This window comes from Gymnoscopelus microlampas (assembly GCF_963454915.1).
Source record: "Gymnoscopelus microlampas genome assembly, chromosome: 15".
NCBI lineage: Eukaryota > Metazoa > Chordata > Actinopteri > Myctophiformes > Myctophidae > Gymnoscopelus > Gymnoscopelus microlampas.
In genome coordinates, this window is record NC_139952.1 from 18,255,587 (window position 1) to 18,279,653 (window position 24,067).

Here is a 24,067-nt window from a genome sequence, read left to right on the forward strand (position 1 = left end):
TGATTCAAGTCAATCAATAGGTTAGAATGCAGAATTAGATTTTCCCTTCATGGGGTATTAAAGGCTCATTCTCTTCTAGTTTCCCCACAAAAGGAAATTTTCAGTGAGCTACAGTACTTGTTGACGACAAGATGGTATGTCAATCTGACAATCTGAAATCCTCTTAGGCCTTTATCGGTTTAAGATTGAAAGATCAGATTAGCAATTTGTGCCCTTCTTGGTGTGAGATGTGGAGAGACGTATTTCAGTCTCAGGGTCTAAGTGTTTGGCCTCTGAAGTAAAAATAAAAAAAAAGTATATAATTATATATATATATATATATATATATATATATATATATATATATATATATATATATATATATATAGTCACACGACAGTGTCGCTCAGAAAAAAAAGAAAGAAAGATCTACAAGCTCAAAATGCGTCACATCCGCGATAAATTGAGTTTATAGATCTGCTTTTGTCGCCACACAACACTGTTGTGCAACAGAGCATACATTATGCTTAACTGTTTTAACTCTCGCCATCTTTGCTACCCTCAGTAAACCTTTACACACCCTAATCCCTTTTTACCTTCGGGCCACACCGGTGACGCCTCTCAGACCCCTTCCGATTGGCTGATGAGGTATTCCGCCCGCCGTCGGCCACCAGCGGGGAACTGGTGTCGCGCTGAAGGGGCGGTCGCCAAGGGCTGATGGTGATGCTGTTGGTGGTGCTGGTGCCGCCCGCGGAGGGAGGTGTGGTTCCCGTGGGTGGCAGCAGGGTCGGAGGAGGGGGGGCGGGGCGGGGGATCCCGGAGGGACGGGGGGACAGCGGAGGACTTGATGGGGACGATGCGGGTGTCCATGACCTCGCAGTCCACCTGCATCATCATCTCATAGCCCTGAGACGAGTTGTACAGGCTCTCTGTGGGAGGGAAACAGTTGTGTACAATACTGCAGTGGTTCTCAAACATTTTTATGTCAAGGACCCCCCAATTTGAAATGTATTTGGCTGCGGTCCTCCATCTGAAAAAAAATGGTGTCCCAGGGACCCCCATAAGAGATGATGTGCAAAAATAGCAGATCTACAAGCTCACAAGTTGTAGATCAGACATTTTTGAATAGCCGAAGTACAAAGTAGGGTTAAAGTTGTTTAACTTTTTTTTAGATGCTATATTAAATAATTTAGCTGGGGACCCCCTGGAAACCCCTCAAGGACCCCTGGGGGTTCCCACATCCCACATTGAGAACCACTGCACGATTCAAAAGTGAAACTCAAAGAGTGCATTCACATGAAGTGTAAGAACACAATAACACCTCCACTAAGTAATAACCATGTAAACACCACCTGAGAAATGAACTTATGTTACGCGCAAGGGAGAGGGCATGTCTGGGCACGTCGCAAAGCTGATGTTCGTAGTTTCTTGTTTTTGTTTTTATCTCTGCATTTCATATTGTCTTGTCTTGTAAGATCTTCACAGGATTTAAAAATGATACAACGCAAAAGCACCTTTATGCTGTCATGGCATTTTTTTTTTGCTGTTGTGTTGACTCAGGAGTTACTGTAGAATGCAGTAAAAAAAATAAAAAATGACAAGTCATATTATACCAGGTGCTTCTCTCTGTGAGCGTGAGCGTGTGTGTGTGTGTGTGTGTGTGTGTGTGTGTGTGTGTGTGTGTGTGTGTGTGTGTGTGTGTGTGTGTGTGTGTGTGTGTGTGTTAGCATACATTTGTTGTTAGCACTTAGCACTCATTAGGGTTACATGTCGCCTTTCCGACATGTCGCCTTTCCGACGTTAACTAACCCTATACCTAACCCTAACCGCACGCGGAAGCCACTAGTCGGAGTAGTGAGATGTCGGAATGCAGACATTACCCCACTCATTAGCATGTCCAGTAGCAACCAAACAGGGCTCAAATACTGCCGTCTTTGTCTACCAAAACGGTCGCGGAGGTTAGACTGTTGCCCAATGGCCACTTAAATGAGCTTCTGAGCTTACACACCTGGAGCAAATGAATGAACGAGCGACATTGAGCAGCGCTGATGGCAGCGATACACGCTCGTCAGCCGCAGCTAACCTCGCATCACCAGTCTTTCCACCTCGGAGGAAAGCCTGGTCTGCGTTCCAGAAGACAACATATGATCCGGTCTAGACCACGCCTACTGAAAAAAAAGAAAAAAAAAGAATCCTCTTTCCGGTTCTGCCTATCCGGTTTTGCGGTTTAAATGGGATAGAATTTCCCCGTGGGATAATACCGACGCTAAATAGTCTCCGGATAGTGCACGCACATTTACATTTAAAAAATAAGCTAAACAATGCCGTATCAAGGATTTTATTAGCACGGACCTATTTTGGGGTGAGACGTCTTTCCGGTTCTGCCTATCCGGCCACTTTTTCTTTTTTTTACTTCCGCTCCCGACCGGATCATATACCTGAAAATGGAATGCTGCCCAGGCTAGCCGCAGCAGAGCGAATGAGAGAGGGGGAGAGAGGGGGAGAAGAGAGACAGGGTAGGGCGTATGATCCCATAGCATGGGAGGACGGCCCGTCTCCCCATTGGCTTAAAGGACAGGCAAAACGGGGAAGTGTCCCCATTGGCTTAAAGGAGTAAAGGACAGCCAGGACAGCCAATGATGAAAAAGTAACAACTAGTTGATCAGTCTCTTCCTAGACCAGGCTGCACCTGGTAAAAATCTGCCGTGTTTATCCTCTTCAAATAGTGCAGAATGTTTGTGCGTTCTACCTGACTGAATGACCAGTATTGCGCTTGCGGTAACATTTATTAAGCATTCTATAAAATGAGTTTGAGCACCATTTGCGCAGTGACAATGATATGCTCAGTCAAGTCAGTCAGACTCAAAACATCCTCTTTGTGCCAACTGCATCCCAGAAGACGGGTATACAAAGCAGAAACCTGCTTACTCATGATTCCTCCATGTAATCTTCAGTATGTCATAAGAATAGTTACATGAACCTCAAACTGGTCTTAATGATCCACATGAACTCATGGTTAACAGATCTAAGTTACCAGAGGTTAATTCTTGCCTTTACTCACCATTGACAGAAATGGCAGGCATGACCAGAGACATCTTGGGGCGGCCGGTCTTGTTGTGGCTGATGGCTGGTAGCAACAGGTGATCCTGGACACACAATATACATTATCGTTACTGCCTGTACTGTTATTTTGTTATTATATTGTTCGTTGTGAACAATAGGCTCTATGCACAGCAGCCATATTATCACTTCCTTCCCAGGTGTTACCAATGATACTAATGAAGGCTCTGTTCCATTTAGTGTAGCACAGTGGTTTCCACGACCCCCATAACTCTGAGAGTGTACAAATGGAACCAAATTGACCCTTACGGGTTTGGTTCCATTTGTACACTCTCAGAGTTACACACCCGTAAGGGACCATTTGAAAGCCCATAAGGGTCCCTGGACTCCACTGTAGACCCACTGGTGTAACAGAGTGTTTCCAGTGGGCCAACATGCACAATATCAGCACCCTGACTCTGTTTGACCAGAATGGAACAGAGCCTTCATTAGTATCATTGGTAACACCTGTGAATGTCTTCATAATATGGCTGCTGTGAATAGAACCTATTGGACAGATGTACAAAACTTCTGAATTGAGAATGATAAAGTAATCTAATCAAATGCATATTTGTGGTGAACTGGTGCTTGGCTCACCCGTCTGAAGGAGACAACATAGAAGGTGTCCTCCCGTCGATCGATGGCGTCTAGGAACTCACTGTAAGTGACCTCTGGCCCAGGAAGAACCTGCAGGTGACTGGCATTCAGAACACAACAGAACTTGGTCAGAACAGCACGAGGAGCTTGGTCGTCCTCATGGAGCAGCCATTAAATACTTAAGACACACAGACCTACAGTACCGTTGAAGTGGTGTGTTAGAATCAGGACGGAAATAGTATCCATGTTGAATATTACATAAAATATCTATACACGTTTTAAGAAAGTAATGTAAAGTGTCAGATAGCAACATTTTTGTTCACAACTTATGTAGTACACATCGTAGTAAACTTAAACATTGTAAATCTATCTTTCTATGAAGTCCAGGAATCTTAGTATGTCCGTCTTCTGCACATATCTCGAGAACCTGTTTGACTGTCTATAGTTAACCGGATGAGCAGTCTTTAACAAAGCTTCAAGCAAACAAAGCTTCAAGCAGCACTGAACAGGCACTGCACTAGTTTAACAGAAATGTAAAATTTTAAGAATAACGAAGAGTTTTACAAAACTCCACATGTAAACAGAATAACATTGACAATTCAGGGCCATTGTCTGCAGTGAGTCTGTACCTCTCTATGGAACGATGTGCCTGGATGGGAAGATATCTTGAGAAATTGGTCTTCCTCAGCTGGGCTTTCTGTGGTGAGAGAATGCAAGAAGAAAAAAAGTTTACTATTCTGCCGCACAACAACATTTTTAATCAACTTTTACACATTGATACATGTTCATTATATTTTATATTACCGTATATACTTTAATTGGAACTAACAATTTACATTCATCTGGGGTTCATGAAACCATGGCTTTGTTAATTATGAATACTTCTATGATCCTTAATCCTATTTTATGGTATTACATTGAATGTCCTTTCTTTAAGAGGAAGTACAAAAAGGGTCAGGCACAGAATGACCAGTCAGGGATAGTGGTTTGCTCAAGGACACTTTGGGCTGGAAACAGAAGCCAGCTAGAATCAGAAACCAGATAAGGTGATGTCTTTGTAGCGTTCCCCACCTGGGCAATCTTCACCTTCTTGGCCATCTTTGGTTTTCCTCCCGACTTCTTCCTGTCGATCTGGTGACGGTGTACCCAGCCACGCAACTCATCCGCCAACCTGAAAAACACACACACAGCAAAAAATTGTTACGGTAATGTGTCTATCTGGAAGGTGGAATGGACTGAGAAATTACACAAAGAGTGAGATGCACAGGGGAAGAGAGAGATTGGAAGCACATAAAAGCATCCAGTCTCTTAGTTCATCAGCCAACCGGCTTTGCTACAGTCACTCTCAATGAAGAAAAACATTAAGAACTACAGTAGACCAGGTGTGTGTCTCTCGGCCACATGCAAATGAGACAGAGAGAGTTATACAAAGCAAGCAAACAGAGTGCCACCTGTACTCTGTACTTAGACTGTCAATATTGAAACCGAGTGACTGAGCAGGTTTTTGTGTTGTTTATTTTTGTGTAGCTTTTATAAAATATGTTGATCTAAGCAAACATATTTTGTTAGAATGACTGAACTGACATTGGTGAATTTCTTCTGAATTGAAGCATGTATGAACGCAAATATCCGACTCAGACCCGTCATGCAGATTTACACTGCCAGCTCCGTTGAGCTAAGTCGGTGTAATGTCCGACTCGGCTCAAACAGCTCAATGTGTGAATGGACACGTTGATAGTCCGGTGTATTTACAGCAAGTGGGCGTGTTAAGGACGCTTTTATTGTTGAGTAGAGAGGAGCTGGACATCGATCACTAAAAGCAGTTAATACATTTGGCAATTATTATTAGTGTTGTTTGAGTTGGAAATATCCAATGAGTCAAACAATGAGACAACAGACAACACACACGCCTCTTTCCTGCCATAGGAATGTAACAAGATACATCCTAATTATTTAGAATCCGCGACACGCTGCATTAAAGCCTATATGTGGTATGCGCCTGGAGTGCTAGGCCAGCAGGCGGCCTAAGATGAACACTTTTTTTTCTATTTTTATGAATTAAATGTACACCGCCGTCCTATGTACCCATATAAAATACTCAAATCCAATCCAACTCAATGGGCGTTTGGTAAGCTCATTTCTTGCCGTGACTGACCTGAGAGACTCAGAGCGGTTAAACTGGCGACAGTCTGAGGAGCTGAAGTAACGATCAATGTCCTGGAGAACCAGGTCCTTCACATCACTGAACACGTCACTGATGTTCCTGGAATACACACACAATAATATTAGTTTAAGTACACTCATTATCAGGAAAACCAAAGTTCTTAACAGTGCCACAGATCACTTTAGGCCTTATGTCACAGAATGACTGCTACTCATACTCAAGCAATACAAAAAGTCAGGAGTGTGCTTGGAGTTCGCCTAAGGGCTTCCTTTCATCTATAATATGTTATTGACTTCATGACCTCTTAAACCACCTGGACTGGAGTTCTCTCCTACTGAACTCTAACAGAAAGCACCCGGTTTGTCTTTGTTCTTTGCCAGATTCTTTACCCTAATGTGACACTTTTAAGTTGTTCTAAACTGTAATTCCCGATTTATACTTGGTTGTGTTGTGTGTGGTGTGTCATGGCACCGGTGCACTGCAACGACGAGCAACTAAGTATAAAACGGGCTTAATTTTAACAGACCGAAGCCCTAGTGGAAACACTAATTTGTCTAGCCACTATCATGTGGAGGACTGAGTTCAAAGCCACACACAAAATGCCTTTCAAGTCAGTCATTCCACGTAATGCTTTTACTACACTTGTCTTCAGTCCCATGGTTTTGTGGGAGTTAATAATAAAACAACAACCTGACATTTGTTGCGTTAATTCCTGACAGTGAGGCAGTGGGGTTAAATAATCAACCCTAGAACATGAACAGCCACATTCTACAGCCGTTGCTATGGCAACTCCAGAGTTCTGCATATTTCTAGAGAAAGAGAAACATTGAATGATGGTGGACAGACGTCATAGATTATCATTCCAAGTTGTCTGGTATGATATTTTGAGGTGTCTGGTATGATATTTTGAGGTGTCTGGTATGATGTTTTGAGGTGTTTAAGTCATCAAATGTGGGTTTTTTTCCCCCACACTCACTAGTCTCTCGAGACAGACTGTTGACTAACACAATTTTCAAATGCTTCCGTCATACAGTCTGTGCGAAGGTAACCTCGCATCACCAGTCTTTCCACCTCGGAGGAAAGCCTGGTCTGCGTTCCAGAAGACAACATATGATCCGGTCTAGACCACGCCTACTGAAAGAAAAAAAGAAAAAAGAATCCTCTTTCCGGTTCTGCCTATCCGGTTTTGCGGTTTAAATGGAATAGAGTTTCCCCGTGGGATAATACCGACGCTAAATAGTCTCCGGATAGTGCACGCACATTTACATTTAAAAAATAAGCTAAACAATGCCGTATCAAGGATTTTATTAGCACGGACCTATTTTGGGGTGAGACGTCTTTCCGGTTCTGCCTATCCGGCCACTTTTTCTTTTTTTTACTTCCGCCCCCGACCGGATCATATACCCGAAAATGGAATGCTGCCCAGGCTAGTGCGAAGGAGGCACTGACCTGGCCCACCCACTAACGTTTTGTCTTTGCAGTTGCGTAAATTCCTACTGTAAATCACAATAGTCTACGCATAACTTGTGGCTTAGCAGAAATGTAAATGCTTTAAATATATTTAAACAATTGACAGCTTCCGTTCGCGGCTTTAAGGAGGCGCAGTTGCAGACTCTGTAGCATTCGAAGATTGTGAAGTGGTACTTGCTCACTCAGGCTTTTGGCAAATAGTTTGTTTATTTTTGTTGATGTAAAGCTTCCTTGGGTTTTTGAAAGGCGCTATATAAATGCAAGTTATTATTATTACACACTCACTGACCCTTCTGCGGGACTCCCTTAAAATCCAGGAAAAGCACCCACCTAAACTGGTAGGCCTCTGTGGCCTCTGTGACGGAGTCTCTCTCCGTCTCTCCTCTCGTCCACCTGGTCTCTGCTTCCTTCTCCTGTGGCTCCGTCCTGTACTTCACCCTGCTGGGACGCTGACGGGGTTGCGTCTCCAGCAGGTGTCTTCCTGTGTACGGCACCACTCCTTCCTGTAGGCCCGTAGGCAGCTTCCTGTCAGTGATGCTGGTGGTACAAAAACAAAACAGAATTCAGGACAAAACTGATTTCAGCACTATGTATTATAGAAAATAAATGCTTCCTAAAATGGATGGCTGTTATTGCATTAGTACCATTTTTCACTATTATTATTATTGTTAATTTATTGCCATTTTCCAGCTGCCATTACTAAATTCACAAAAAAATTTCAGTTGAATAGTTAGTTACACAGCTCTCGCGATATAAGCAACATGATTCTTTTTTTTTTACCGCGTTTGTCAATTATCATGCTGTGTCTTTGTTCCAGAGTTAATTAGCATGCTACAGTACCTGACAGGTCCAAAGCTGAAGGTCATGAAGAGAAGAACAGCCATTACACACACAGCTCTCTTATTGTTGGCCGAGTCACCGCCCTGAAACACACATGTACAAGAGGGATGAATATTACATAAATGAGCTGTTTGACCTGCATTCTAGCCCACACCATGCACAACAAACAGCACCATTGTTTAAATAAAGATCAAATGTTTAATTTGTTGCTTCAGTAGCTTTGCCTTTGATCACAGTTATTCAGAATGATATAATATATGAATATAAATGCACTTCAGTATCTCTACAGTTGAATCAAGTAGGGCACTTGATTCTCAAACTGTTCAACACACGCATGTAGGCACGTTATGTTTACATTTTAGGATATGAGCACGCAGATCAAAGTTTTGTTGGCTCTAAAACATCCCTCTGAAGTCTGCGATATGGCTTTTCTTTTTTTCTTTGACCCCCATCTCCCAGACAGCGTAGTCATGGTTTCCGTCCCATAGCCAGAGGAGACGGTCCATCCAAAAACAGACCAAATAGGCACTCAACACTTCCAGCGAGTGGATGAGAACAGGCTGTAGTGTATACTGGTTGTAAAATCGCTGTTTGACGCTGCTAGCGGCTTGGAGAGCTCTGACTCGCTCTCCGGTCTCGACTCCTCCATAAGAAAATGACCATTTGAGCAGAGATTTAGGTATTGGAATTTGGCTCAATCCCTCCCACCTTACTGTCCTATTTCCTTTCCTCTCCTCCCACCTCCTCCTCCTCCACTCACCTCCTTCCCGGCCAGTCTCTCCCTGAGGGCCTGGTTCTCCCTGCGGAGCCTCTCATTCTCCTGCTGGGCCTCCCTGAGCTGCCCCTCCAGGTGCTGGAGGTACTCCTTCTTCTTCTTGCGGGACTGGCATGCCGACTCGCGGTTCTTGATCATACGCTGCTGCCGCTTTAGCACCTTCATCTGAGGAAGAGGAGGACATTTCATGTGCTTTGTTTGCAAAACATGACCTGGTCAAATATTTATACCCTAGTTTGTTTACACACTAGGGTGCCAAGCTGGCGATCTACCCGGTTTCATAATCATAGTTACCCAACATGCAACACAGACAAAAAATGACATTAAAATCAATAACACTTAAAACTAGAGCGTGGGCAGTCAGCTCTCTTTTTGTATTTGTTTTTCTGTTATTGACAGACAGTAGATGGCTGAAAGGGAGAAAGTGCAGGGGAGGCACAGGTGGGAAATGTTCGGTTAGAATTTATACTGTGGCCAGGTCGATAAGCACACTTTAAACACCTTGGGAGTTTTGTGGGAAAATGCCTCATCAGTCTAATGATGCCTAAATTAATATCATGTCTTACCCAAAAATTGGGTTGTATTGGGGTGGGATGAGAAGGGGAGAAAGGAAGAGAGCATGGGTGTGCATAGTCTGCATACCCTGATGTATACTTTGTCGTATGACAGAGTCTCATGCCATGTACAGCGGCTATTTTCGGCACAGGAAACCGTCGTATGACGGAGTATAAATTAGGCATATGTCTGTGTGTATGTGTGAGCAAATGAGTGTATGAAAGACATGGCAACTTGACAGTTACAGCAAAAGAGAGAAAAAACACTTAGGCCTGAGCAGAGGCGGAACTAGTTTAAGAAGAGAGATTTCCTCCTCACACCAAACACCAACGCAACGCAACAACGTTAAATGAAACAATAGCTCAAACTCACGAGAACCAGCAATAAGGAAAGAAAACACACAAAAGCCATTGCAGTAGCAGTGGCCTTTGTTAAAGGTGGCCTGTAAAGCCCTTTGAAACTGTAACACTGACTAAGGGCTATACAAATAAAGCAAAAATAACTGAGTTGTGTACCAGTTAGAGAACACACTTTCCACTGGAGTTAACAGACAGTGGGTGTTAACACATGTATGATATTACTCGCTTAATCTATACAGCAAGCAATGTTCATGGCTATTACGTTTGTACGTAAGAGGCGTCAGGTGCAATGCTTGTTAGATCAGTGCACACAGCCTGCTTTGTCCACATTGTTACACATCAAAAAATCTATGTTTTCCTGTGTTCATCTTATGAAAGTTAAAATGTTCTTTCAGTATTTGTCTGCCTACTGTTCATGTTCTTAGTTTTTATATGAGCAAGCCACTACTAATTTGGGTCCCACTCCCACCTTAAAACTGTTTTAGTTTCCATGTACATGTTATTAGATGGCATAGTGAAGAGAGAGAAAAAACTGTGGATTGAAAGTGAAGATGCCAGAAGACCACAGAACTCCAGATTTGAATCCTGTACATCAGGTCAGTATACTTCAAGTTCCTATTTAGCTGAATCACAATGAAAAATAATTTCTTCAAGGTTTTAAAGAAAAGATACAATTGATTATACATACATTTTTTAAATAAATAAAATCTTAGTTTTTGGCCAATTATTTGGGGACCACTAGCAATAATCTCATGGCCCACAGGTTGGGAATCGCTGCACTAAATCATTTCATTTGTCAAATACTACTGATAAGAGTGTCATGGACGACTGTTGGGTCTGTTCACTCACATCGATGTCATTGCAATTATTGCCGGGCAATGAGGCAGTTGCTGGGACAATGGGTTTGCTGGAGGGCGGGGCCGTAGGGCTGGAGCAGTGCTGAGGGATGCTAGGAGATACTGGCTCCACTTTAACGATGGCCGGAGTCGAACCCAAACATACCGACTGAGACAGAACAACTACAGAGAGAGAGAGAAGAGAGAGATATCCCTTGGTCATTCTTTTCGTTTATACACATACTGTACCACACACAAAAAAATGTTACATAATAGCCTACACACACACACTCATGGTATTATATGATTTTCACTTCCTCCTCACACTCTGCACTTCCTGTTGACATTTTCAATTGAGACATCGACAGACCAATCAGAGTACACCGTCTGCTCCCTCCCTTTTGGCACAGGAGACACAAACCTTGCTTGCTCCAGGCTCTCTCCTTAGTGAGAAAGCCTGAAATGTTGGAAGGCGTTTCGCTGCAGGCCAGCAGAGGCACATGTGGATCCAGAGACGCGGGGTACTAACCACTGCACTACATCTAATCACTAGACACACTCTGGTCTTAATTTGGATTTCACTTAACTGAATTCAGCCCAACAGAATTACGTATGAGTGCCACCAGTGACCAGAATGGGAGTCTGTTAGGGTCATGTGTGTGTCATGTGATGAGGTTTTGCTAAAAGGAATGAAAAGTTATTAGGTTAGACAAAATGTCATGTTATCCTGTAAAATTAAGAACACAATGCCTGTTGAAAGCATACTGGTTAAAAAAATCATCTCTAGGGATTCCGGTGGTTGAATGGTTAGTGTGCTGGCCATATGGTTGCATCTCTGGTTCAATAGCAGCCACAGACTCTCCCCTTCTAGCTTTCCATCTCCCTACAGTGTCTTAGCTAAATAAAAAACACCATTTGCCTATAAAATAATGTTAGGACTAAATACACCTCCAGAAACACATGCACTACTGTTCGGCCTAGGCTTGAATCTCACCAGAGCTATAGGTGTGATTTGTAGTTGGTTGCGCGACACTGGCGCACACCAAAAATAGCCGAAGAACAAGTTGACAACGTGTCGCACTGTGACTAGTTGCAAGCTTGTAGATCGGACATTTTGCAACCAAGTATAAATAAGGCTTTACTTATGTACCTCTCCTACACTGTCTGAATAAAAAACTAAATAATTAAAATGGAAATTGAAGGCTGCCTGTTCTCTTGTATAAAAATAAAAATAATATAAAATAATTACAGCCTTGTTTCAATAAGCATAATGCATACTGTAGGTTGAATTTGGGGAACACTTGAGCAGTATTATCAACCCAAGAACTTCCCTCAAATCTCTTCCTCTTTTAAATTCTTCTATCCAATAAAATGTCAGAAACTTTTGGAAATGAACACCAGCCTGCCCACTGTGGGGTTTATTATAGACAGAGAGATGAAGAGAAGGGAATATGACATCACTTAGCGGTTATATAACCATCCGTTACATAATGGCCTTCAACTCTCCAGACACAGAGAAACGATGAATACCAGAGAATTCAACATGTCAACATGAGGTTTCCACTTTGAGAGTTGGCAGAAATTAAAAACCCCAAATGACACTGTACTGTATGTCCTGAATTCAAACCGGTTTGTCTTCATTCACATTTTCTGTGTTCTCATTTTAGGATCATTGTCAAGCTAGTATTGTCCTCTCTCTAATGAGAGGTGTACTGATCTGAATGCATTTTATGAAATTCTATTTTCTCAATTTTCTTTTGCACTAGTCCTGTATGTGAGTGTATATCAGTGTAGGGTCTGAGGAGCGGGGATTGGTAGTTAGGAACCAAATAGTGCCTTACAGTTCTGTAACTCAGAGATTGTAATAAAGAATGTGCAACGTCCTTGAAATAAAAAATGTTGAGAATCACTATGACCATGTGTCATGTTTTTGTCGGGCTGGTGTGCCAGAGTAAATTACTTGTATGGACCTCATATTTTTCAATGCAGTGGAGTAATACACAACATCTCAATGCGAAGATTTCAGTGTGAAGAGAGGGCAGTTATCAGGTCGTACTGTCAAAGTCTGCAGCAAACGCCCATGTGTCAGAATGAAAAACATTGAATTTGATCAGTTTTGACACACACTCGTGCATGCACAAGTACATGCACCACCTCACATACACGCCATATTTTGGCATTGTCATCCTTGGCAAATCAATGCAAAAAATGCAGACAACAATGACAGCAAGTACCAATGGTATGCAATGAAGGATTTCTGTAAACTGATGACCACATACACATTCCTGTGAAAACCACACAAACACTCTCTCACATACACACTCATGCAGCCAGCTGAAACATTAAACCAACAGCATGGGATTTGGGGTGTTCTACATAACAACGCTGTCGTATGCCCAAACCATTACTTTTCAGGAAATGGAAAAAAAGAACATGTGTTCCAAATGTATCCAGTGTAGTTATTATTTAGTCACAAGTTTGTGTTAATACTTTATTCTTTAAATATTTATAAAACCCACAGACAGAGTTAACCACTTTCAAGCTGGCGTCCCTGTTTTGGGGACGCCAAGATTGGCTATTTTCACTATTTTTGCACACCACCATTTTCCAAATAAATTTAAAACAGGGCTTAAGATGTTAATCAGGTCAATTCAATCATAAAAATATATTAGAACTTTTTTGTGTTGATATACAACAAATCTTAAATATATGTATATACATTAAAAAAAGATCATGCTTCTTGATTCAAGCAAGATTAAGTCGGCTATTGGTTTAAAAATTCAGTTTCGATATATTTTCTGTTGACTGCCCAGCCTTATACAACGTGTACACAGCTACACACATCTACCCACACCCTCTTAATCTCTCTTACCAGGTCTTGGCTGCTCCATGGCAGGGAGGCTCTGCAGGATTAGGGTCTTGCCCTGGGCCGGGGCCTGTGAGACGGGGATGGTGGCGACACAGATGGGCCTGGGTTGGATGGGGGTCTTACTGCTCAGTATGGTACTGGCTTTCACACTGGCTGTGGTTGGAAGTACTGGAAGCAAAATTTATATTTTTGGCATTAAACATTAATGTTTTTGTAAAAACAGCATAACATTGGGTTGGGATGTGCAGGTGAGATTTAGAAAACCCTGTGGGTTTATAAAGTTAATCTCACCTCACTTAACAAAAAACACAAAGTAATAAAAAACAAACAAATTATTTGGCAACATAAATAATACAACAATGGATACACAGTATGAATGATAGATGATATGTCATATTACTATTAGTGACACACCAATGTAAAATATACTGACTGATTCCAATAGCTTGCAACATGTGCCTCGTTCAATTTCAGTTATTCAAGATGTTTTATGTGTTATAGTACATCTCATATAAGAGTACACAAGAGTAAAATTATTTGGTTTCATTTCATAAAAATTGTAGCAGTAATCAGCAGTAAGGGTGGCTAAGGGCAATAGCCATAATATTCCTATGCTCCTAGAATCACAAGAGCGTAGAGAGGACAAGATATAGAGCATAAAATCTAATAATAACCAACTAGGCTGTATTATTCTGAAAAAGGAGGGAAAGATGTGAGAAAGAGGTGAAAGGTGGGACGTGAATTTGTACAATGACATGGTTGACCATCCTGAGAATGTTGAAACCACTAGATTCAACGCTTTCTTTTTAAACGCAAGCTCTCGCCAGTAGAAACGTGAGATACAATTTGAGTTTGTTGTTGATTATCTGGGTGTTTCAGGCTTGGGAGTCAGAAGTCTACTCCAGAGCTCTGTATTCACAGAGCACCGGGCGTCAAGCGCAAAATGGAAAAAGAATTGTGTTGCAGTTTGTTTCCAAACTGTAAAGGCCGGTAATTGTATCACTGATTAAATACCGTAGGACAGGTTATGCCAGTTTGATTTTCATTTCCGCCAAAACTTGCAACAAAGTAAAATCCTGAGTGTACAAATGGAGGGTCCATCTTTGGTTCCATGTGTACACTCTCAGAGTTAAATTAACATTATGTACGGATCCAGCTGTATCTGCCATACACCAGTGTCAACAACACAAATCAGCATACCTGTAGCCTGTGTGTCCATCGTGCTGATGACGGCAGGTATCTGTGTCTGTGAGACCGTGGGCCTCTGTGTCTGTGGCTGGGAGACTGACGTGGTGGAGGCCACTGTCACTTCCATGGTGCCCAGCGGAGGGGACAGCACATCGCCGTACATGTAGGGAGGAGTGGGGGGGTTCTCCCCCTTCACCGTGATCTGGCAGAGACAGAACGTACCATCAGGAAAAGTGACTTGTGATCCACTGAATTAGCTGTCACTTAAAAACAAAAATACCTTGTGTAGCAGGAAATTAAAAAAAAAATCAAGAACAGGCGGCCAGATTGTTAGGAAACGTGTTGGAAGTTGAACGGTCGGGCGGTTCTCGAGATACACTGGTGTCACACTCACTCACGCAGACATTTCATAAGTATATACAGTAGATAGATATACTACAAGTTCACAACACGCCAACATGCCTCGGAATTGGCATCAGACTAAAATCTATTTGACAAAGTGGAACAAATATGCAGATTCACAAATGTCACCTATTGTCTTGTACTCCTGTGTCTCAAGCAGTTTCTTTCACTCCATATACAAACACAAAGAGTTCAATGTGTGGACCTACTCTCACCTGTGGCTCAGGTGATATAGATGAGCAGTCAGACTCCAGGGAGGAGGCAGGTGATGGAGGCTCTGCCTTAATCTGGAACACTGGACAGACACACACATGCACACACATTATTAACTGCTAAACAAAGCTTATAAAAGGCGATAAAATTAAGTTATAGAAAGAGTCACTTACACATCTCTACAGGTAAGGGCTGGGTTATAGTCATCTCCTCTTTTATTATTGGACTGTCACCTAAAGACAAAACAGATAAGAGACAAAGTGGTAGAAAGGTTATTCCAGTGCAACTTGGCAGATTCTGAAAAACATGTCCTCTTACTGATAAGTTCACAGCTCACCACTACCACTTTAATTGATTCAACATAACCACCAGCATAGTCACTTCTGCAATCACAGAACTGACAAAATAATTATGTATACAAAGTTACAATTATTACATGATTGAAAGACTTCAATCATCCAATCCACCAAACAATAGGCACATTTTTCATGAGCGCAACCCACATGCGGTTGTGCTGCTCATTCCACAAATGCATGTTTCTTACAAATGGGGCACCATTTAAAAAGGTAAATAAACAGGTTTTCCAACGGTATAAAAGTTATGGAAAGAGAAATAATCTAACAAACAATCTCAGAACTTTTAGTTTAACTTGTTGTTAAAATAATTTAATCCACAGCTTGAGTAGTGTCCTACAGCATTGGATGTGTCAGTAGATATTATGGATAGTTTACTGTCTGGGAAAAGAAGCTGACATAAGGTTTTCCTGACGTTGCTAATGTTCCATGGCTGTCATGGCTGGCTTACTGCTAGTACCTGTCAGCAGGTTGTTGTCGAGGTGTCTCCATGGCGATGTGGGGTTGTCAGGGTCTAGTGTCAGCACAAGGTCATTCTCAAACTGAGAAGGGAGGGAGAGGCAGCGATAATTAGACATGTGGGGGGAAAAGAGAATGGAAAGAGATTAAGGCAGAGAGAGTGAAAAAGGCGAGGTATACAATCGAAAGAGATTACAAAACAGAGTTGAAAGAAGAATGAAAAAAGAGTGATAGACAGAAAGGGAGAGCAGTAATAAAGAGAAAAGAGAAAGATTGTGAAGAGAATTAGGTCAAGCAACTCAACTGGATTAGTGAGTACCGGTAGTTCAACCTCAGCATGCATTGTGTGTTTGTGTGTCAGAGAGAGAGAGAGAAAGAGAGAGTGCAAACACAACAATTTTCCCACCAAACGACCGCCTATCACAAGGTTTGTGTATTTGATCTCGTATAACCTCCATTTCACTGGTTCACCAATATCAGACTTTTACTCACTTTACAGGATTAAAGGTCAAGATCATGGTTAAGGTCTAGCTTTGATGCTTATGATGAAGCATAAATAGGGCATCAATTTATGAAAACAAACTAAAAAGATGAAATATGGAGATACTGCCTGACAGTGATGATATACTACTAAATCATATACTCCCCATTCCTATAATAACAATAATTTTGAGCAGGACATGAGGTGGTACTTTTGTTCTGCATTTACTATGCACTATTGACTTAACTAATCGCCAGCCAGTCTCCTTTTTCACCTTCGCTGCGTTCAACAGAGAGCCTGGCCAATGCCTTGACATTCTAGGCATACACAGCAGAAGCAATCTTTACATTTTCCCAACCACTCAAGGGTACAGAGGGGTGGCACTCAAATGTGGACTGTTTTATACTAAAATGTTCAACTTTGTCCACAATTGTGTTTTCAGCAGATTATTTGGGTTAGCTTGATAGTTTTGTCCTGGTGTGGTGTAGTGCGTTTCAGTCGGGACTGGTAGACTTGAATGTGAAGTAGAAGAGTATAGTACTGTACACCTCACTAGTCACAGATAAGCTTTACTGGCCTTTGGCTTGTAGTCGTTTACCTCAGACCACCTTCTAAACCTTGCAAACTGTGTGAACTCTGGCATAAAAAACATATGCTAGATTAGAGTATTTTGGAGAATGGGGTGAGATCAGGTTACACAGTCACTGGGAGAGGAGAGGAGAAAACAGGGGAAGAGAGGAGAGGAGAAAACAGGAGAGCGTGTATGTCTCTGTACCGATGTATTGTATTTCAGCCCTCGGCTGAAGTCTTCGTCCTCGCCCTCCTCCATACTCTCACACTGGTACAGGCAGGCATCTGAGGACACGGACAAAATATAGAGAAGATGTTTAATACAGTATATGGATTATGGACAATGAAAACAAGGCCCAGAGAAAGCACTAATGGTGATAGAGAGAGAGGAAGAACAGGATGAGACAGCGAAAGACATGGTTAAATGTGGCATGATCAACAACAGTATCCCATAAACTCATTCAGTATCACTATTTACACTCACGGAGCATAAAGGTAATACAAAAGCTCTGCTTACTAATAAAGATTAGCTACTGTTATGCACTTGGGCCAAACTTTGTTTTCTAGGATACCAGCCCTAAGACCACTACACCACAGTGGAGACTAACAACAACAATTAATTCTCCTATCGTGCATTGTTTGGCTTTGTGATGAAGAGCTGAGGACACATGACCGTGGCCTTTGAGCTAAGAGAAGAGGAGCTTCATGAAAACAACCAGGTCAAACATATTCAACTATTGGCTTCCTGTTAATAGCAGGTGTGAATCATGCGGTGTCCTTTGGTTCATATGGTGTTATAAATAGCTACGCTCTCTCTGGTTATCTGCTTGTTCCACATCTGAATTATTGCAAGCCACTGAAGAGCAACATCTCAAGGTCTAAAATGTCAAATAAAACTGACTACCAGGAGCTAAAAGAAAGAAATGATTTATGATCTATTTACAAGACTCAACAAGGGTTTATTCGTCAGTCACTTATGGTACAAGGCTACAAGCAGCCAAATGTTCCATAAGAACATGGTCCATAAGACCAGCTCACAAAGCATTGTGAGCTTGTAGATCGGTTATTTTCAAATAGCCTATGTATAAAATAGGGCTAAAGTGGTTAATGTATATTGTTTGCTTTATAATATAATAATTTATCTGCATAGTAACTAAAGTTTTCAAATAATTGTAGTGGAGTAAAAGTACAATATTTGCCCCCGAGATGTAGTGGAGTAGAAGTAAAAGTATTGAAAATTGGAAATACTCGAGTGAAGTAAAAACAAATACCTCAAAATTGTATTTAAGGACTTGAGTAAATGTACTTAGTTACTTTACACCACTGTAAGTTCCTATACGTTTTTCCTTTCACTTCTAAAAACAAAAGCCAGGGCAGGGAAAACAGAAACCTGAGTAGTGGCAAAGAAAGAAACTGTTGACGTGACACGGTGGGTTTGTTACCCTGAGGTGTTGCAGATTCAATAGAGGAGCTGGGATCGTATATCTATCTACCCTATACAGATCTAGACTATTGTACAGAATACAGAATGCCTCTGTCGAAAAGTCAGCCTATTAAAAGGGTTAGCCTAGATGAGATGGAACCTGAAAACGTGCCTACTTCTCTCTGCTTGCAAAAGAGACCGAATATAAGTGCATGAGTGGACAGGCTCATGTACGGCATGTCATTTACATTTTTTAGGCATTTGGCAAATTCTCTTTAGACTCTTATGCAAAGAAACCTGGACTGAGTGAGCAAGTGGGCTTCTGTCTTGCTCAAGCACCATTCAACAAGGCTGATGTGGGAATTTAACCTGCATTACAAAATAAATCAAACGGCTCCAGTGGCGTCCCCAGGAATTACATTTAGGGCAGGCGAGATTATTTTTTTTGCACCCCCACTAATACCCCAAAAAAATAAATTTCAACTGGCGAAAGTGGCCGTTTTCAAGATGTTTTGGCCATTATCTCTGGAACAGAAGGTCCAATCTGCTCAGTTAAAAGCTTGTTGGATGCGTGACTTCGAGGACATTAAGTACCTTTTCGGGTTATTTGGGTTTTCTAGGGGAAGGCGAGATCTTAGTTGGGCAGGCGACTGCCTGCCCTGCCTCTACAGTGGGTACGCCACTGGCTGCAGCCTCTGTGGACATTTTTAAGAACAACCTTAAAACGCTACTATTTGAACAAGCATTTGCAGATGTTACATGATTTTATTTCCACGTTTGTGTTGTTATTTGCTTGAGATGAATTGTACAGGCCTTTTCTATTCTAACTGCTTTAATACCTTGTTTTGTTTTTTTAATCTCTATGTATGCACTTTTGTGAGTTTGTGTAAAGCACTTTGTGAGTTCTCTGTGGGAAGCGCTATATACATAAAATGTACTTACTTATTGCACCCACAAGTGCCTGCGTGATGTTTCGAACTACATGCTCTTTATCGGACAGCATATAGCTCGAAATGTCACTTCACTTGTGGGTGCAATATAGACTACGTTTAAACTGAAGCCCAGCTGTGTAATTGTGTTTTCTTCTCAGCACCTACATAATTTGGGTTTGACTGTGCATGTTCCTCCTCATCAGGAATTGAACCTGCACCCATGGCCTTTTGTTAGACTGTCACTCTTGCACTTTAGGCCATCTAGCCTTGCCATGAACTGTGTGAATTACACGGTTTCACCCTTCAAAAAAGGCCAGAGATGCTGTCATTCTTATTTTAGAGAATTCACTCATTAAGTATCCAGAGACTGCTGACCCAATGTTTTCCCTAGTCTGGGGATTGATGCTCCATTTCCAATGTGCTTCTAAGACTAAAACAGCATTATGTAAGAGCATGTGTAAAGCTGTCAAGAATTAGCACTCTTTTGTTGCAATGCTGATTCACCATTAACATATTTCACTGACATTAAAACAGTCGCTGGTTCAATCCCCATGACAGCTAATGCGTTCGTTAACCAATGGCTTCAATTGCATTTGCAACCCAGGGGACCCAAACTACTTCTGGTGTAGAATTTTGATCTAATTACACCCACCTGGTGTGAGCATTAACAGTAACACACTATTTATTTTCAACAGCATGTCAAAAGATACTAAGTGCAATAAGAACATAAAATATAAATGAAAGGAGACAACATGGTCGTCATATCATACTGTTTGTCATACCCGTTTTTAAACCGTGCTTTTTAACTTTATATGATTGATGATGTTTTACCTTGTGGCACTTTGAGATTCCTTGTGAATGAAAAGCGCATTACAAATAAAATGTATTATTATTATTATCAGCGTTTAGCACTGTGATCGCTGTGAAACTGACATTTAAAGAAGAAAATCCCCACAGAGCAAGTGCAAACACACCAAACAGTGTGTGAATGCAGCTCAACATGCATGTCTAGGCGCCATTTAACTTCCTCATTTTGAAGTAAAGGCACACTTTAAAAGCAGTGTGGACTTAGACTAAGAACAGCTAGGCAAGGGTTGTCCGGGCATCGCAGGTGTAAAGTTCCTATACCCACCACCGTCTGGAGACTGAGTTTTCCATTCCCACAGTGCATCCGACTTGGCCGGGTGCTCCAATGAACACAATTGGTCGTGTTCATGACATGTGTGGGAAGCGGGCAATGGAGGGTCTTCTCTGTCACTGTCTTTTTTTTTTGCACTTCAATTTTATTTACATTTTCATACATTCTGTAATAACATTGTGGACATACGGGCATACAAAAAAAATAAAAACAGACACAAACAAAAACAAAAACAAAAACAAAGAACAATTGCATCACTTATTCAACATCAGACATTCAAAGAAATATTTACAGAGACATCACAGGCACAGGCAATCAAAGGTCATTATTCCAATTTCCAGCAGTACCGATCGTCCATAAACAGCCTTCAGGACAGACCACCAAATCTGTCTACATTATCAAGTCCAGTCAATTTGACATTAAGGGGGGACAGAATCCTTAATCAGTCTGGGCAGCTGCAGCACTAGCGGTGTCCATCTGATATTGAAAAACTCTGTCCTCATATGTAGTCTAGCTGTAATGCTTTCCATCATGTATATGCTTATTAACCTGTCCCTCCATTGCTGGATAGTTGGTGGCTTCACATTTCTCCAAGACACAGTAATCATTTTTTTTGCGATCAACAGCAACACCCCAAGCAGATATGTCTGGTTCTTGGTCACTATTCCGCCCGGAATCTCACCAAGTATGAAGAACTCAGGCTCAAAAGGAATGTCAACTTCCATAATTTGTTTGATCTCGCCTCTGTCACTGTCTTAAAGATTATTACTACATGTTGGTTGGGGGCCGGGGCTCATGTTTAGGGAGCAGAACTGGGGGGGACCTCTCCCAGTAGTCTGCACCTACAGTATGCACGCGTTACGCCGTCCCGGTGAAAAACCTCACTGTCAGGTAAACAGTGGCTGGTGTTGACTCCATGTGTATCAGAGGAGAGACACGTGTGGTTGTCTACACCCTTCCAGACCAAACAGTCAGGGCTGGCAGTGACAAGTACATTACAATACACAAATCTGGGAGAAATTTTAAAGAAAACCTAGGCATTTATTCAATAAATCGCCTCAGAATATTCCACAAACATTCCCATTCAGATTCTCAAGCACAATTCAACAGGACATATGGCTGGTGTGGGAATTGAACCTGTGACCTTCTGTAATTAGACTGTCACTCTTGATCTATATAGACCATCTAACCCTTCAAACACCGGTGGTGCTGTCATTCTTATCTCCTCTTTTTCCTACTCTGCGGCTTAATGATGCATTTCCAACGTGCTTCCCAGAATAAATCAGCATACCTTATGTGGTGTTAAGTGTATAATGTTGTAACAGTCAAGAATTAGATGCAGCACTATTGCTTGACCATTAGAAGAGACTTCCCTGAAATTAAAACGGTTAAAAAGGTTAAAATCCCCACACCATCAATGTATTAGTTACACACACTCATAGTGGCTTCAACTGCCACCCAGGGGACCCAAACTACTTCTGGTTTCATATTGCCTTCACCTTGTCTAGAATGTAGGCCTAATAATGACCACCTGGTGTGAGCTTTTGCATTTTTAACACAAGCACAACAACACTTTATTTCCAACAGTACGAAATCATAAAAGACACGTCTGTGTAACGTGCTATAAGGAAATACAATGTGAGAAAGAAACGAAGAGCACGGCCATTATTTGGCGTTTAATAACGCCGCTGACTGGCGTGTAACGAGATAAACTGACATATCCGGGTCTACAAACCACACGGAGGAGGGCCAGTGTTGCCAGGTCTGCTTATTATAAGAGACTTTGGGCTTGTTATTCTGTAAAGTTGCTTGAAAATATAGGTGGTTGCGTTTTTTTGGGGCTTGCTGTGTAATGTTAAACCAGTGGTTCTCAAACATTTCCATGCCCAAATTAATATGTATTTGTCTGCAGACCCCCCATCTGAAAATATTTTATGCCAGACAGGGAGCATGCTGGGACCCCCAAAAGATTTGTGTTGTTAAAATGTTGATGATCTACAAGCTCACAACGTGTCGCAACGCATTGTGAGCTTGTAGATCGGCTATTTTCAAATAGGTTTAAAGGGCTCATGTAGCATAGTCGCTTCTTTTGGGCTCGTTTTCATAGAGCTGGTTGCTTGTTTCTCTCGCAAAACCTGGAAAAGCTGAGGAGGGCACATATCGGTGCAAAACACACGCAGATCCACGCGTGAATGCGGCTCAACGTGCATCTCTGGACGCCATTTAACTTCCTCGTTTCGAAATAGAGACACGCTTTAAAAGCACTGATGGGGAATTTTCAGGCTACACTCAACATATATTCAACACCTCGCCTTTTGAATCTTTCACGACCCATTGCCAGTAAATGACTGCCCAGTGTGTATGTCTGCGCATCAAAGCCAGGGTTGCCATGTCCGCTTATTATAAGCGACTGTTTTTCTGTAAAGTCAGGGAGCATTTTTGGTGTTGTTAAGATTGTTTCAAAATTAGTTTTTACAAATATTCCACATTTTATTGCAAGATTTTTTTTAATAGCATACCTACAAGCTCACAACTTTGTATATCGGCTGTTTTCAAATAGCCGATGCATAAAGATTTAAACTAAAGTGCTCTTGTCATGACTCATGTGGCCTAAATAGTTGCTTCTTTTGGGCTTGTTTTCATAGAACTGGTTGCTTGTTTCGCTCGCAAAACCTGGCAACACGGATCCCAGCTTTCTATCACAAACGAACCTGCGATCATCACGTTTTAGAATAGGCATATATATATATTTACAACGTTAAGTTCACATTATTATTTTAACTCACCCCAGTCTTCGCTCGTCAGAAGGTTATCAGCGAAGAAGCGACTATCCAAGTCAGCCAGTAAATCCGTAGTCATACCGTAGCCACAAAGGCGTGTTTTAGAAAGAGCTTGCGATTTAGAGAGAAGCGAGGAGATAATAATAGCTAGCTATCTACATAGAACATGATCTATCTAATGCACTTAGGGAAAATACGTTGCAAATTGCATTTGCACTTTAAATTAAGTAATATCTCACGGTAATGTGTTTTTTTATTCAATTTGGTTTCATAACTCGCTGTCGGTCCTTTAGCTCAGTCTCGCTTAATATGACAGACAAGGAAATCTATTTTTCCGGAAAAGGATACGCCCACTCAGCGCACAGGCCAATAGAAGCGAAGGAAGGCTTGATTAACAGTTTGGGTGGCCAACCAAGTGCCGCATAGCACAAACATCAAAGGGATGACAGAATTCTGATTAAGAGAAAAATCATCCAATAAAAAACACGGCACATATACCCCTTTTAACAGTTTCAGATAGAATCCAGTATTCATGTATTTTCTGAAATTAACATTGGATGTTATGTTACATTACAGATAGACAGA

The 24,067-nt window shown here is 41.6% G+C and overlaps 1 protein-coding gene across 3 annotated transcripts; it reads right to left on the reverse strand.

The window, feature by feature from the left end:
• Positions 1 to 328: 328 nt before the first annotated feature.
• Positions 329 to 23,792, reverse strand: atf6b (activating transcription factor 6 beta). 3 transcript variants are annotated; one of them, XM_084081045.1, is made up of 17 exons: positions 23,489 to 23,792; positions 17,415 to 17,494; positions 16,160 to 16,241; positions 15,520 to 15,579; positions 15,349 to 15,428; positions 14,744 to 14,933; positions 13,547 to 13,711; positions 10,688 to 10,857; positions 8,910 to 9,089; positions 8,150 to 8,232; positions 7,640 to 7,846; positions 5,831 to 5,938; positions 4,747 to 4,846; positions 4,305 to 4,372; positions 3,676 to 3,775; positions 3,041 to 3,125; positions 329 to 908 (listed from the first exon to the last, which is right to left on the reverse strand). In XM_084081045.1, the coding sequence occupies exons 1-17, from the start codon at positions 23,559 to 23,561 to the stop codon at positions 601 to 603; spliced, it is 2,139 nt and encodes a 712-aa protein (XP_083937171.1). In that variant the 5' UTR covers positions 23,562 to 23,792; the 3' UTR covers positions 329 to 600. The 3 variants fall into 3 exon arrangements, with proteins under 3 accessions (XP_083937171.1, XP_083937172.1, XP_083937170.1); XM_084081046.1 differs by having other exon boundaries at positions 4,762 to 4,846; positions 16,151 to 16,241; XM_084081044.1 differs by having other exon boundaries at positions 16,151 to 16,241.
• Between the last annotated feature and the right edge of the window lie 275 nt (positions 23,793 to 24,067).